The sequence below is a fragment of the Monodon monoceros genome, unplaced genomic scaffold, assembly GCF_005190385.1.
Source record: "Monodon monoceros isolate NGI ecotype Baffin Bay Population unplaced genomic scaffold, NGI_Narwhal_1 Super_Scaffold_16, whole genome shotgun sequence".
Lineage (NCBI taxonomy): Eukaryota > Metazoa > Chordata > Mammalia > Artiodactyla > Monodontidae > Monodon > Monodon monoceros.
The window spans coordinates 30,148,589-30,164,554 of NW_021703772.1; the positions used below are offsets into that span (position 1 = coordinate 30,148,589).

General features: G+C 48.4%; 1 protein-coding gene and 1 pseudogene across 4 annotated transcripts in view; both read right to left on the reverse strand.

The window, feature by feature from the left end:
- The window catches only part of LOC114896552, a 36,182-nt pseudogene extending 24,174 nt beyond the window's left edge, over positions 1–12,008 (reverse strand).
- Positions 12,009–12,483: 475 nt separating this feature from the next.
- Positions 12,484–15,966, reverse strand: part of NRP2 (neuropilin 2) — a 114,715-nt gene continuing 111,232 nt past the window's right edge. For all 4 annotated transcript variants that reach the window (XM_029225007.1, XM_029225005.1, XM_029225003.1 and 1 more), the window contains one exon: positions 12,484–15,941. In XM_029225007.1, the coding sequence (XP_029080840.1) occupies positions 15,637–15,941 (305 nt within the window). In that variant the 3' untranslated portion in view covers positions 12,484–15,636. The remainder of the gene's footprint in view (positions 15,942–15,966) is intronic.

Sequence of the window (15,966 nt, forward strand, 5' to 3'; positions counted from 1 at the left end):
CATATCCCTCCCTCTTGCATCTCCCTCCCACCCTCCCTACCCCACCCCTCTAGGTGGTCACAAAGCACCGAGCTGATCTCCCTGTGCTCTGCGGCTGCTTCCCACTAGCTATCTATTTTACATAAGGTGTCTTTTTAAACTTGGAACATGTTGTTATTACTGATTACTACCATTATTACTGATACATTCATGCAACCCATGCATTTAAAGAGATCTGGAGTCCCTCTGCTCAAAAGAATAGCACTTATTACCCTATAAGGCAGCTGTGAAAGTAGCCACTGGCTCTTGGGCCTGAGGCCTAGTGACATTCAGGAGGCTGAAGAGAGCCTCACAGATCACAGAGGGAGATAACATGTTTCACTTTATTTGGCTTCTTAGAAATCTAAGTCCAGTGGCAAGTGCGTGAATGGTGAGAAAGAGGACAGTTGTGGCTTCAGTCAGATGCCTCTGTTCTCTGAGCTTCTTCCCATCCCCAGGACCTCCACGTAGCAACATGGAATCACTGAGAAATGTGAATGGGAACCCATGTATTGCTTAGAGTCTGCGTGCGGTTCTTCACAGCCCTGAGGACTTTTATAAATTATTTCATTTTTTTAAATTTTATTTTTATTTTTTATTATTTTTTTTGCCGTACGCAGGCTTCTCACTGTTGTGGCCTCTCCCATTGCAAAGCACAGGCTCTGGACGCGCGGGCTCAGCGGCCATGGCTCACGGGCCCAGCCGCTCTGCGGCATGTGGGATCCTCCCGGACCGGGGCACGAACCCGTGTCCCCTGCATCGGCAGGCGGACTCTCAACCACTGTGCCACCAGGGAAGCCCTCATTTTTTGACTTGGTAACTCGGCTCACACGTTAAAAAGTATAAATAGGCATAGAGTGGAAATTCTCCTTCCTCCTTCTTCATTCCTGCTAGTTCTCACCACCTCCATAAGTAAACCTCATTATTTATTTGTTATGCAACATTTCAGGTTTACTGCATGGTAGCATCCCAGCACGACTGGCTTCATGGGTGTGGAGAGTGAATGTGCCGCCGTCACAGAGGGCCCCAGGGGCAGGAGGGCCCTGCGGTTGGCTAATGTCTGCTCTTGCGCTGTTGAAATTCTTAAATTTTGAACCCCCTCAATTTCATTTTTCACTGGACCCTGCAACTTATAGAGCCTGTCCCACGTGCTAGACATGGTTCTTCACTTTGCTTTTTTGCTTAACTATAGATCTTTTTTTTTTTTTCTTTTTTTCCCTGGCTTGCAGGATCTTAGTTCCCTTACCAGGGATTGAACCCGGGCCCTCGGCAGTGAAAGTGCAGAGTCCTAACCACTGAACTGCCAGGGAACTCCTAAGATCTTAAAGATCTTTTCACATTTATATATAAAGAATTTTCCTCTTCCTCCACCTCCTTTTTCTTATTGTTGCCCAGTGGTCTGTCTGTGAGGATTTAAAAAACTATATACATGGCTACTTTAGAAAACCCCTTAGGGATCCCAATCCCAATTTTCCAGTTCTTCGATGCTTCCAAACTTGGGAGAGAGAAAAAGATTTGTAGAGAGAAGTACCAGAGAATCTTCCCTCTGTCTGGGTCCCTCACTCCGCCTGCATGGTTTAGAAGCCCTCAGAAGCACCTCTCATTTGTTTACCAGCTTCCCGGCCAGCAGTGTCCCCACCCCCCATGGCTCCTTCCCTGTGACCCCCTCCCTACTTTACCTTTCAACTCCCAGTTACTGAAATGCTTGATGACAAGGCATCATCTGGGCTCCATCAGTCAAAGCAAACTACTTCTATCTTTGCCTCTATCTGGAGACAAATACTTTGGGCTGAAGGACACAGTGGCCACCAGAGACCCACTTTTTTTTTTTTTTTGGCCCAGTTGGGTCTTCATTGCTGAACTTGGGCTTCCTCTAGTTGGGGCGAGGGGGGGTTACTCTGTCGTGGGGCACGGCCTTCTCGTTGCGGTGGCTTCTCTTGTTGTGGAGCACGGGCTGTAGGTATGAAGGCTTCAGTAGTTGTGGCACACGGGCTCAGTAGTTGTGGCGCATGGACTTAGTTGCTCCACAGCATGTGGGATCTTCCCGGACCAAGGCTCGAACCCGTGTCCCCTGCATTGGCAGGTAGATTCTTAATCACTGCACCAACAGAGAAATCCCAGAGACCCACTTTTAAAACTCCCCTTCCATTCCTTCTCTATTCCTCCTAATCATCATTTCTGGATAAATCTATGGTTATGGCTCAACAATTTGCCTGCTTTTGAGAAGACAGCCTAGGCCCTTGGTCCTCAGGAATCTCCCAATGGTGAGAAGGCACCAGAGTAATGTCCTGAAACTCATAACTTATTTTGAAGCAGCCAATAGCTCAGTCTCCATTACAGACCTACATCCCCAAAATCCCCTCTGGTAGTTAGAGATGCCCGTTCACTCTTTCAGGAAACAGCCCTACAGAGTAGGAAGTGTACTTCACCGTAGACTTTCTGAGCAGCTGTCCCTTTGGAAAGAACAGAGCTTCATATGAAGCCCACATTCCTTGAGAGTCTAGTGCTGGGGTCCTTGTACACAAGCACAGGTCCTGCCTGTCACCCGTCCTCTGCCTATGGCTTGGGTTCAGCATCATTGCATCAGACCTAGTTGTTCCCGTGTGAGTGATAAATGATGGGAGCCCTCCTGCAGAGCCCAGAGAGATGCTGCAAACAGAAGCACGTGGTTGCCACTGGACCTTGACCCTTCCAGCAGCTGGATGGTGCACCCACTGGTGTGTACTCATGCAGCGTAGACGCATAGAAGTGAATGGTGAGGCAGGCGGGTGGGAGAAGGTCCACAGCCTTGTTAAATTCCCGCTTCTGTTCCTCACCAGAGTACCACAAACACCCAACGTCTTACGGCTCCTTGCTTCAATCAAGCCATGCCCTTGGCACCTGAAAGGAAGATGAACTAGATGCTAACAATGCACTTTTGGAGTCCAATTCCACTGCCAGGGAAAGCTTCCAGGTGCCCTGAGATTCCACCGGGAGAAAGCAAGGCTGCAATTCCAATTAAACGTCATACTGAGTACTTTGGTCTCAGTACACTCTATTTGCCTAGTTTATTTGAAAATTTGATAAGAGAAGTGCTGCGGTGGTAAAAATTAATTAAAATAAGAAGGAATGATCTTAAGAGAGAAAGGGAGAAAATGCTAAGAAGCCGTAGATTGTTGCTCCCCACACCTGCCAGCAATTCATTAATCACTAATCCGTTCATTATTTTCAACTCTGTCCCCTGGACAAAATAATAAGGTTATTATTTTTAAATGTCTAGTTAAAACATGTTGAAAGACAATCTCTAAAATGGGTTTGGCCAGTGCTAATCACATCTGCAACATGGTTGGGGGATGCTGAAGTGCAGTCTTGGGGCTTTCTGGAATTGGAGGAATCTTTTCTCATCAAAACGCTGCACCTTTAAGGCCTGTTTTCCTCACAGCTCACCATGGGCTACTTCTCACTCCAGGTATCTGGGCAAAGGCAGGGTGAGAACAGTCAACAGTGGTCTCTACTGCCTTCCTGCAGGCGGTGGGTGGCGGCAGGGGGCAGGGGTGGGGACGGAGGATTTTTACTGCAGTCATCCTGGGCTACTGGTTGGAATATCTATATTTATAGCAGTGTTACTGAGGCATAACTTATATACTCTGAAACTCAGCCCGCATTCTATTTTAACCCACTGCAATGAACTAAGTGCTGTGCCTCCGCTTGGGCTGAGGATGGCTGGATGGAGTTCTACGAGTTTTGTACATTTCCATCTAGAGCCAAGGCCAGGGTCCATCCCAGAGCCGGCAGCCCACACAGCTGCTTCTCACGCTGTTTCTTTATTACCTACTCGCCCTTCTCTGCTCTTGGCAGGTTAGAATGTTTCCCCAAAGTGATTTACAGCGACGTGTGTCAGGACGGTCTGACACTGACTGAGTCCCTTATCTCCTTCCTGTGTCCTCCCAGCTGACAGCCCCGCCCCCAGGTATCAATCAGTGCATCAGCTCCCCACTCCTGGGTGAGCCAGGGGCTGTCAGAGATGCATTCCGACTGGCATGTTCATCAGAGCCGCCGCCTGCCCTTCATGGCTTAAAGAGTCTTTCTAAGGCACACAGGGAGAGGAGGCGCATACACCGTTCCCAACCAAACTGTCACAGCTCGGGATGAGTCCATGTGTTTTGCACACATTTGGGGAATCCACCTCCAAATCCCTGGCAGGATGTTGATAGGGGTGGTGACAGCCTCACCTAGCAAGCTCCCTTCCCCCCCCCCGCCCGCCCAAATCAACATGATGTCCTCTTAGCAGGGGCTGCAGTCACAGAGAGTTTTGTGAGTTCTAACGCTGATGCTTTAGAAGAAGGCAAGTGAGCGTATGAGAGAGGGGAGACATCAAGACACCAAATGAACACAGGAATGGAGGGAGGGTCGAGATGCAGCCCCTAAAGACTCCACGGGAGATAAAGACACAGGGAGAATGAAGCGGAACATCCATCTAAGCCTGACTTTTGAATGGGCCCCAAATGCAGTGACATTTTCTTTTTTGGCTGCTTTGAAAAACGAGGAGAGGAGAAAATGTTGACTCTGACATTAAAGATGGATGGGGCTTAGACAAATTGAACAGTTTAGAAGGTTTGCCGAGCGCTGGGGAGACTGAGGGCAGGTCTCCGTGGGGCACATCTGGGAGAGGCGTGCTCTTTTTTCCTTAACCCAGAGGAAGCTGCATAACGAAATGGCGGCTTTCAGCCCAGGCCCAGGCAGGGAGGTGTAATATTTAACATCGTATTGGCGGGCGGGCGTGCTGGGGCTCCTCTCCCGCATTAGGTTAACATTTGCAACAGGAACCGGGCAGGGCCTCTGAGTGGTGAGGGGCTTGGCACGGGGGCGAGGCCAAGGTGCTGAGTTTTCTGGCCTCCTGGGGAGGGCACCGGTGGAGACTGTTCCGGGCCTGGCTCTGCATTTGACTTTAAAAGCAGATTCGGGGCTTCTCTGGTGGCGCAGTGGTTGAGAGTCCGCCTGCCGATGCAGGGGACACGGGTTTGTGCCCCGGTCCGGGAAGATCCCACATGCCGCGGAGCGGCTGGGCCCGTGAGCCATGGCCGCTGAGCCTGCGTGTCTGGAGCCTGTGCTCCACAACGGGAGAGGCCACAACAGTGAGAGGCCCGCGTGCCGCAAAAAAAAAAAAAAAAAAAAAGCAGGTTCAGCTGGCTGGCCCCTCTGCATGTGAATGGCATTTTGAAGGAGCAGAAATCTCATTAAAGAAGAACTACTGACCCCTCTGTCTGCATGCTTTTGACTCTCTGCTAACCTTCCGTTTGTGCCCTGTGATTCTTTAACGTGGGAAGTGGCAATTGGAGAAGAGATTAGAAAGAGGAACGAGACAATGACGGCCTGTGACACTGACTACCAAGGACTCGAAGGCCACTCCATCTATAATGTCCTCTTGGCTGCCACAAAAGGGAGACTTCTTGTGCCCATCACCCCAAATCGTGTTGATCGAGAGAGGCTCCAAAGCCAGCATGTCTTTTCATCCTAGTCTTCCGCAGTCTCCAGTGCGGGTTCTAGGCTGGTACCCACTACGTTCTACATCTGTCTGTGTTTACATCTGCCTGTGTCTAGCTGAGAGCAGTCTCTAAGGAATTTCTCCTCTGATAATCATTCACCAGGAAAGGTTAGAAATACCAGGCAACCTCGGGGCCAACAGAGACAAGGCCAGGTACATGGATGGGGAAACACACACATCCAGGATGGAAAGCAAGTGACATGAACAGCTAAAAAAAAAAAAAAAGACATTCTGTTTTAATGTCATAGATCGTTGCCAGACTGCAGTGGTCATAGCTGGTGCAGGCGGTAAGGAAAGAATCTCTTGGGGCATGCAGCTCGAATCTGCTTCAGTTGGCTTCGGCTGCCACCGTGACCCCCTTTTTGATGAGTGTAGCTGAATTAACTCCCCCCTGCCTTTGGGCTCCCCTCCCTCCATGCAACACAAACTGAAATAGTGGGGTGGCAGGTGGTGGTGGTGGGGGGCTGTGTTGGGGAGGGGACTGCAGGGACCTTCCATCTTGTTAATGTAACACTTCCTTATGTGTTGGGAGCTGAGAGCAGCCTGTAATGAATTTCTCCTCTAGTAATCATTCACCAGTGCATCGTGACCTGTGTGTTTCTGCCGTGCTACGCCATTTCCAGACGCTCGCGGTGACTTGTCAGCACCTAGTAAAAATGACTTGGACACGACCCATCTCTTCATGCCGTGCCCTCCCCAGCTGCCTTTAGTCTCAGTTGAGAGGAGTGGGTGGGACCACCTGGAACAGCAGCTGTAGACTCCGCGCTGTGGTCTGATTTCAGGCCCATCTCGCAGGCAGATGAGCGCAGGCGTGCCAAGTCTGTGGGTGCTCTTGTTACGCTGAGCCATGTTCTTTGGTCCAAATGGTTCCAAAGTGGCCTTTGCCTTTTACACCTGTTGTTTCTTGCTGCACGATGAGCTGTTTCTTTCATTGAGAAGGCATGGGTGCAAATGATTGTACAATTAGGCATCTGGGCACCCCATGGGTTCTTACCAACTCTGGTGTGAAGATGCATCGATGGTGGGGGACAAGGCTATCATGTGAGCATCGCCATCTGCAACTGTAATTCTAGCCACGTGGTCAATCGTAAGAAGGGGTTTATAACCAGCTTTTACTGCATTTGTGGATCACGGTGATTAAACAACAGATGGGAAACCCAACCAAGATTTCTAATCTTCACCTCTTCACTGATGGAGTGAGTGAGGGCTGAGAGAGTCGCTTCATGGCCTGTGTCTAGGGCTGAGTCTATAATTAGGGCAGGCACCCCCCTGATTTTCTGCACCTGGCTTGTACTCTCATTCTTATCAGACCACAAGCACTGATTTTTGCTTTTGAAAGGATGGTTCCTGAATCCTGGAAATGTTCTAGGAAGCCCATGGTGAACAGGAAGCTTCTCAATTAGGGTTGCCAGAGAAAATACAGGATGCCCAACTACATTTCAAATTTTGGATAAACAATAAATACATTTTCAGTTTAGGCATGTCCCAAGTATTACATGGGTTTTTTTCTTTGAAGGAAAAGTGCTTTTAAAAAATTGTGGTAAATTTATATAATAAAAATTGACTATTTCAACCCCAAGTACGATTCAGTAAAGTTTGTGCACATGCTGTGCAAACATCACCACCACCATCCACTTCAAGATCTTATTCAATGTGCCAAATTCTGTACCCATTAAATAATAACACCCCCCTGCCCCAGCCCTTGATAAACTCTAATTTACTTTCTCTTTGAATTTGCCTACTCTTGGTAGCTCATATTAGTGTTCCTTTTATGTTTGGCTTAGTTCACCTTAGCATAATATTTTCAAAGCTCATCTATGTTGTAACATGTATCCGAATGTCATTCCTTTTTAAGGCTGAATAATATCCCATTGTATGTACGTACCACTTTTTGTCTTTCCATTCATCTGTTGATAGACATTTGGATTGTTTCTACCTTTTGGCTACTGTGAATAATGCTGCTATGAACGTGGGTGAGCAAGTATCTATTTGATTGCCTGCTTTCAATTCTTTTGAGTCTATGTTCCTGGATGTGGAATTGCTGGATCACATGGTAATCCTGTGTTTAACATTTTGAGGACCTGCCGTACCGTTTTCCACAGTGGCTCATGGAATATTTTTATTTGTTATATCTGGCGATTCTCCAACCTTCCAACAGTATTTTAATCTGTATATATTTAACCTAAATTATCACATTTAAACAAGTAGTACCCATCTCCACACTGGAACTTGTGGGCATAATCTGTCGTTCAGACTCTAGGAAACTTACTTCCACTATGGTGAAGCACAATAGCAATAAGGAAGAACTGATGCATTTATCTTTTAGTCTGTACAAAATAGGCAGCTTGACGTCTGTCAGAAAGGGGAGTTTATACAAGTCATTCACTCATTCATGCATTCAACAAACATTTTTTGAGCTTGCACAGTAAGAGTCAGGTATGAGTTGGGGGTCCTGATGCAAAGGTGAGTGAGATGCTTCCCCTTGTCCCTCATTTTTGCTGCAGCCAGATTTCCCTCTGCCTTTGAATCTTTGCACCTGCTGGCCCTTCTGCTCGACACGCTCTTCCCTCTGCCCTTCTTCTTCTTTTTTTTTTTTTTTTTTGCGGTACACGGGCCTCTCACTGTTGTGGCCTCTCCCGTTGCGGAGCACAGGCTCCGGACGCACAGGCTCAGCGGCCACGGCTCACGGGCCCAGCCGCTCCGCGGCATGTGGGATCTTCCCGGACCGGGGCACGAACCCGCGTCCCCTGCATCGGCAGGCGAACTCTCAACCACTGCGCCACCAGGGACGCCCAGCCTCTGCTCTTCTTTACTCCTCCGACTCACCCTGGGATTTCAGTTTCCATCAGTCGCGATGCTCAGGGGTGGCTTCTCGGAGCCTCTCACACACTCACAGCTCTCTAAACTTCACTTTATAGCTCCCGCCGTGATTGTCATGACAGATTTGTGTGCTTCTTGGCTTTACCTATGTCTCTCTCTCTAGACTGTAAGCTCCCTGAAGGCAAGGACCACATCTGTTATGCATATCATTGTCTCCTGGCACCTAGCAAGGCGCATAGTGGGCATTTAATATAAAACACGTTGATTATATGAATGAATGCATGCATGTATCCTTCCCATAAGAGTTAGTGGGAGATAGACAAGTCAGCATGTCAGTTTCTATGTAAAGAGCTATTAGTGAAGGGCTATGGGACAAAGAGCAATTCTGCTGCCAGCGATTGGACTTGAGCCAGCTCCACAGTAGGATCAAGCCCGAAGATGCGCTCCCGGCCTCCCTGCACAGGGCAGGCGTCTGCAAAGCTTTATCCCCACTGCCTAGTGCAGCACAGGTTCAGACAACCGAAAAGAGCTACTCCAGCAGCTAGGATGTTAGAGTTTGGGGCTCAAAATTCATTTAACTCAAATGTTCACTACTTTTTTTATTATTGTTGTTGATTTTTTATTTTTTTAACATCTTTATTGGAGTATAATTGCTTTACAATGGTGTGTTAGTTTCTGCTTTATGACAAAGTGCATCAGCTATACATTTACATATATCCCCATATCTCCTCCCTCTTGCGTCTCCCTCCCACCCTCCCTATCCCACCCCTCTAGGTGGTCACAAAGCCCCGAGCTGATCTCCCTGTGCTATGCGGCTGCTTCCCACTAGCCATCCATTTTACTTTTGGTAGTATATATAGGTCATTACACCTGGAAAACGCCAGATGTGCATGGCTTTCCCAAGGTCACAGAGCTAGAGGCAGAACTGAGAACCCTGGGTGCCAAGCTCTGGGACCAGTGTTCTCCCACCTCCTCAGCATGTCCAAGTTCAAGGGGAGAGGAGCACCGGTGGATTGCAAAACCCTCTAAAGGTTTCTTTGAACTCCCATAGGTTCTAAAATCAGTTGGCTGGAAATAGAAATGTGAATGCTCAAGTAGAGGTGAGATGAGGGGGTGGAGGAGGGAGAAAGGTGAAGAAAAAAGGCAAATCCAGAAAGGCCGCCTGCCAGGGCCCTGGAGTCAAGGCTTGGCAATGCAGCAGGGCTGCCAGGGGGCGCTCGGAAAGGCTGGGCTTCAGTTCCCAGTGGAGGCAGCCAAGGGCTTGGGGATGGAGATTTATTAGCAGAGCTGTGCTCCAAACTACGGCAACCTGGCTCTTGACGGTTCTGAGAGGCCTGGGCAGCTGCGGAGGCTGCAGCCTGCCCTTTGCAAACAGAACTGCCCGGGTTTCCAGGGGAGGTTTGTTTGAATTAGGGTAGAGGAGGGGCCACGCCTGACCACAGCTGCCCGGGCCTGCTGGTTTGGCAAGGGGCCTGGGCTTTACCTCTCTGCTGGTGCAGGACTTTTCCAGGCACCTCTGTGTGCACGTGGGCGAGGCTGGTTCGGGCGGTACCTCTGTGGAGAGAGGGGCCCTGCTCACCTGGCACCAGCGTGCAGGAGGAGGGATGCGGGACCGCTCACCTGCGGCCAAGGGTCTCTTTCTCTTGCTGCACTTGGAAGCCGGCTGTGACCGAAACAGCGCTCCCCGCACACAAAATTGTCCTATGGGGTTTTCTGGCTGGGAAGAGAGGGGACAGAGGCATCATTCTCTGGATAAGCCGCAGAAACATTTCCTTAGGTGTTTTGTTTAGCTCAGCCTGCGACTGGATGCTGAAGCCTGTGAGGACTGGAATGGACTCATCTTTCCATATCTTCTTCACGCCCCGTTCCCCACCTCCATCACCACCACTAACGTTGCAGGGGCAAAAGTGCCTCGGCATCCAGATGGGTCCTATTTCCCTCAAGGATGGGCCTGTTCCAGCTTCATTTCACTGCCTTCCCTGAGGATTCTATAAACATTTCCAGAAGGATGCAGATAAGGGGGGGGGGGGAAGATCTTATGTAAACCTTAGATGGCGAGAGACCAGGAGATCTTAGATTATTAGGGCTTTAAAAATATCCACAAACTCAACTAAAGGAAAGTAGGAATTTGCTTTCATTTTCACCTCTGTAATTGTCGTTAGGGTCAGTAAAACGATAGAAGCAGGCAACTCAGGAGACACGTGATATCATAAAGATCACAAGAGGGGCTGAGAGGGAAGCTGCAGAGATATGACTGGGGTGACCTTACTGGCCAGTGAGGAATGGGGACGGGGTGCACTTGAGGGCTGCCTTTTCTGTAAATTAAGGAAGGCCAACGAGTGATGCAAGGTAGCACGTCCTCACTGCCTTAGAGGATCTTACCTGCCTCTCCAATCTCGACACCCTTCCCCCCCCATTGATCATGCTTCCTCTTTCATTGCTCTCCTTTGGGGTCATAGGAACACAGCAGACTCTTTCCCAAAGCGGGATCTCTATATGCTGTTCCTTCAATTGGGAAAAGTTGTCCCAGCTACTTTGCTTATCTGACTTCCTTATCTTTTCAGGTTTTAGCTTAAATATCACCTACTCAGGGAGGTCTTCCTTGATCAATCGTTTACAGGGAGTGACCCTGGTAATTCTTTTTTAAAAAAGTTTCCAAGAGATATATTGTATTGATATTATATCAGATTCATTAGGTTTCATTATGATAAGTGTTGCCGACTATAAAACGGGTAAGTTGTATTTAATTTATTAACCCAAATCCTGTAACATCAGTAATAAATAGCCATGTTTTGCAAATATGAACTCAAGTGACACAAATATTATACCTTTAATATCTAGTAATTCTCTGTCAGAGCTACGTGTTTATTGCCTTCATTGAATTTACCATAAGCAATCCTTACCTTTTGTGCTTGGCTGTCTGCTTTCCGTCCACTTCACTGGAGTATAAGCTCCAAGAGCTTACAAAATCGGGAAGTGCTCAAAAACATTTTTTGAATAAGTGATTGAACCAAATGTGAACAGAGCTTCCAGATGGGGGCAAATTCAGCTCTGGTTCACAGCTTTGAGTCTCCCGTGTGTGGGGTAGTGGGAAGTTCATAGTAAGGCTTTTCCTTCCTCATCCTCTGGAAACTTGTACTACCTAAGAGTGTACTTGACCTCCTTTAGTTTTCTCTGGCCAAAGTCTAGTTTGTTTTGCATTCAACAACCCATAGATGAGAAGGCCCTAATCATTTTGTGAAGCCAGGCTACTTCTCCTTTCTCCTAGACCAGAGGTTCTTAAACTTGAAGGTGCCTAAGAACCCCCTTGGAGGGCTTGTTAAAATGTAAATGTCTAGGTCCTCCTCCCAGAGTTTTTGATTCAGTAGATGTGGAGTGGAGTCCGAGAATGTACACCTCTGACAAGTTCCCAAGTGAGGCTGATGCTGCAAGTCCAGGGACCACACTTTGAGAAGCAATGTTATAGACCTTAAAATTACCAGAGATATTGACAAGCAAATGTTTGAGCAGGAAGGCAGCAGCAGAGTCAAAAACTGCAAGGGACTGGCGATGTCTACGGAGGAGGAATGTTTGTAGGGATCACAGTCTCGGAAATCTACCAGGCAAGGCTTTGAGCTAAAGTAGCCCACCTGGCCAGGTAGTCCATGACCCATCTACATCATATTTTCACCTTATAAAAAGCCACTAGGGCTTCCCTGGTGGCGCAGTGGTTGAGAGTCCGCCTGCCGATGCAGGGGACACAGGTTCGTGCCCTGGTCCGGGAAGATCCCACATGCCGTGGAGCGGCTGGGCCCGTGAGCCATGGCCGCTGAGCCTGCACGTCTGGAGCCTGTGCTCCGCAACGGGAGAGGTCACGGCGGTGAGAGGCCCGCGTACGGCAAAAAAAAAAAAAAAAGCCAGCTAGCCAATCTACCTACTAACTTCACATAAAAGTGCTGAGAAACATTGTCCCAAGAGAATGACCAACCATCCTGATATGGCTGGGATTGAGGGGTTTCCCGGGACACGGGACTTTCAGTGCTAAAACCCAGGAACGTCTCAGGCAAACTGGGATGATTTGGTCACCCAGAACCCAAGTCTCTTTGTCTCCAATAAAGAAACACGCAGAAAAATATCTCTGGTATAATGTTTATTTAAATAGTAATCTTAAAAAGGCTTTATACAAATCATATAAACACAGTTTGACATTGTTGTTTATTTTTTACATTGACGAATCACAGTAAAAGCTCTCAAGTTCCCTTGATCTGGCTCAGCCAGCCAATGGTCAAATACCTTTAACTGCAAACCTTGGAAAAGTTAACCTTCTGTGTGACAGTTTAACTTTTTCCCTTGTTTTCTTGCCATTCATGCTCATTCCTCGGACCCTCATCCCTGTCAACTCCCCACCTCCACCTAAGAGAGGAAGCAGCCCTGTGGCCCTGCTGACCGCCTAGTCTGGGAGAGCGTGGAGGTAATGTGTCATTCAGTACAAGGCAAAAAAGGAGATCAGTACTGTGAGTAGGGTTTCCCAAAGGGAAGGACTCAAGGAGAGGGGTCAGCTAGCCTACCTGCAGATAGAGACAACAAATGCACCGGGGTGTCCCCTGGTCAGGTTATAATCAGGCCCCACTGTCTTTCTGTCTTCCAGCAGACCAGCCTCCAGTGCTGGTGAGGTATCTACACGCAGCCCTGGATGCCCTGCTTTTGTTCAGCATTTAGAGCCCACGCGGGGCCTCAAACCAGCCAATGGTGAGTATGGATACAGGACTTCAGACGGATGCAGGTCGAGTTGTACATAACTTAGAGGTGAACTGCAGGCCAGAGGCAGGGCTGGTCTTTGGGGAGTTGTAAAATGGCCCAAGGGACATGAGAGGGCCAGGACCTCCGGCGTCGGCTGTGTGTGTGTGTGTGTGACTGCTCCACGCCCCATGTGAGATCTGAGCTCCCCGACCAGGGGTTGAATCTGTGCCCCCTGCTGTGGAAGTGCCAAGTCTTAACCACTGGACCGCCAGGGAAGTACCCCTCACCCCACCCCGTGTTGGCTTTTGAACTCTCTTCTTCTGCAGGCTAACTCCGGAAGCCCCCGGACTTGCTAGCTTCCTGAACACTGAGTTACACGGAAAGCCGAAGAGGAAGGTGGGCTAATTAACAACTTGCTTCTGCCACATGCCCAGCTCAGGGGGGCCCTGAAGCTAAGCCCTTGGGCTTGACAGCTTTACTTTTCACCTCTAACTACCACTGTGCCAACGAGTGCCGAGATCAGCGGTGACTCTCGGGCCCTAGGTCAATGTCACAACAACATCACTGAGTCCCACGTGACCATTCACATACACAGTAGATACAGAGAACTCAAAGGCTGGCAAAGACACACACACATATGAATAAATAGCTGTTGGCATGAACTCTCCCTCTCTGCATACAGAACACTGTGACATTACCACCTGAACTAGCATTTCCATAAGTTATCATGTAAAGGAACCAGCCAGGTGAACCTTCCCATTTCACCTGGGTATGAAACAAATGAAATTGTGGGTGACCATAGCAGCAAAAATGGTCCGACAGTTTAACCACTCATAAGCAATAGGCTGGGCATACTGTCTGGGTTTCAAATGTATTTCCAGCACGCAGGCAATCCTTAGGCATTACTACAAAGTCAAGATTTGGATCCTGACGTGGACAATCTTATCCTTCACACGGTTTCATGCGATTCCGGATGCCTCCCCTTCTAGAGCAGTTGAGAGTCATCTAGGGCTATGACTAGCACTCGGGTGGCAGGGCTTACTCCATCAGGAGGATCAGCTATGCGGGGGAAACTGGGCGTGGAGCCGCTGGGTCAGGGAGGAGGAACAGAGGAATGCCTTAGCTTGTATGGTATTCACTGATTTCTACGTAGAAGGAAAATACGTTTTCTTCATTTTCTTTCAAGGCACTTAATAAAAAAATACATAAATGTGTGTGTGTGTGTGCGTGTGTGTGTAAGAACATAGGTCTCTCTGGGGTTGAAGCAGAATTAGCATTTTGGTCCGTAGTGCTTGCAGACTTCTGGTCACAACCAGCTCACGGACATCCTAGTTCTGATGCTTCTGAAAGGTTGAGGTGGTGGCTGTCATCCCAAGGAGAAGTCAGTGTTTACCAGCCTGTCGGAGAGACGGATTTATCACAACGTCTCTTACGGTCCTCTCAGCCTTTGCATAATCCCAGAGGATGGACTTGTTTTGCTCTTTCCACTGTTCTCCTTTCCGGCCAGTGGTCGCCAGTTACATCTCACTGATGGAGAAACATACTAGTAGCCTATATTTCCCCAGCCCCATCTCAGAGAATATCAGATAATGCTGTTTCCTGGGGCTTAGAGACCTGACAAATGAGTGCATGTGTGTATATGTGTGCGTGCTTGTGTGTGTGTGGTGCATGTGTGTATGTGTGTGTGCACGTGTGTGTGTTTTAGAAGAACAAGGAGGAAGGAAAAGGAAAAGCAAAACCACCACCAGAGGCCCCACAAAGTAGCCTCACAGCCACAAATTCTGGGTCTAGATTGAATGAATGGCTCCTATTCACAAAGCACGTTAAGGCTTGTCCGCTTCTAACACGGAGGCGCTTCTATGGATTTTGACGTGTGTAGTTTCCTTTCTGGTTTGTTTTAAATCTCATGTAAGAAAGAGCTGTTCATGCTGACCCTAAAATGGCAATTTTCCCCTGGATAAAAAAAGTTAAAGGCAACAACATCCTACTGAAATGCTAGGACTGGAAACGGCAGCTTGTCAAGTTGGCTGGCAGAAGCTATACCACAGCAAATCCCGGAAGTCATAAGACCATCAGAGGATGGGCTAAACTGAACGGCTTTGTTTTGGAATTGTTTTTTCTAAAGATGGAAAGTCTGAAAAGATCCTTTGCTTTCCAAGTGTTGATTAGAAAGAGAAAGCAGAGACTATTGATCCCTGCTCTGCTCTATACTGGAAAAGTCATTCTCTTCTGCCTCTTGAGTTGCTCATAGACCAAAGAAATATAATAATAACAAACTCACAAACAAAATAGAACTGTGACCCCCAAAGAGATGAGCTCCTGTCTTTATCCCAGCAATGATTCAGCCACGTGGTCCTAGGTGGGTCACACCCCCCTGAAAGGCTGCATCTCCCCCTCCTCCCTCGACTTGCCTGTCTGTTCTGTCCACACCTTCAGTATTCTGGATCGGTTGGATCAAGATTATGGCATTCAGTTTCCAAAGGAAAAAAAATTGTCATCTTCACTAGCCCCTCTTGCTGGAATGAGACGTCAGATGCGATTTGGGTGCAAATCCGTCAGGCCTCTGAGCAGCATTTCTGGTGGTTCATCTTGACCTTGTGCTTGAGGCCATCGTAGAGCTCAAAGTTGTAGTTCTCCAGCGTGGTGCAGCTGCGGGAGCTCAGGCCTGAATAGGAACACGTGCAGTAGAGCAGCAGCCCTGCACACGTGGCCCCCAGGAGGACGCCCAGCGAACTCATGGCAATGATGGTAATGAGGATGGGATCCAGGGTGTAGAGCCAGCTCTTTTCTTTGTCAGCCAGAGGAGCCCCAGACCCGGAGGTAGGGGAAGAAGAGTTGCTCCAGTCCACCTCGTACTCATCTAGGACATAAAGGACACGAGAGAC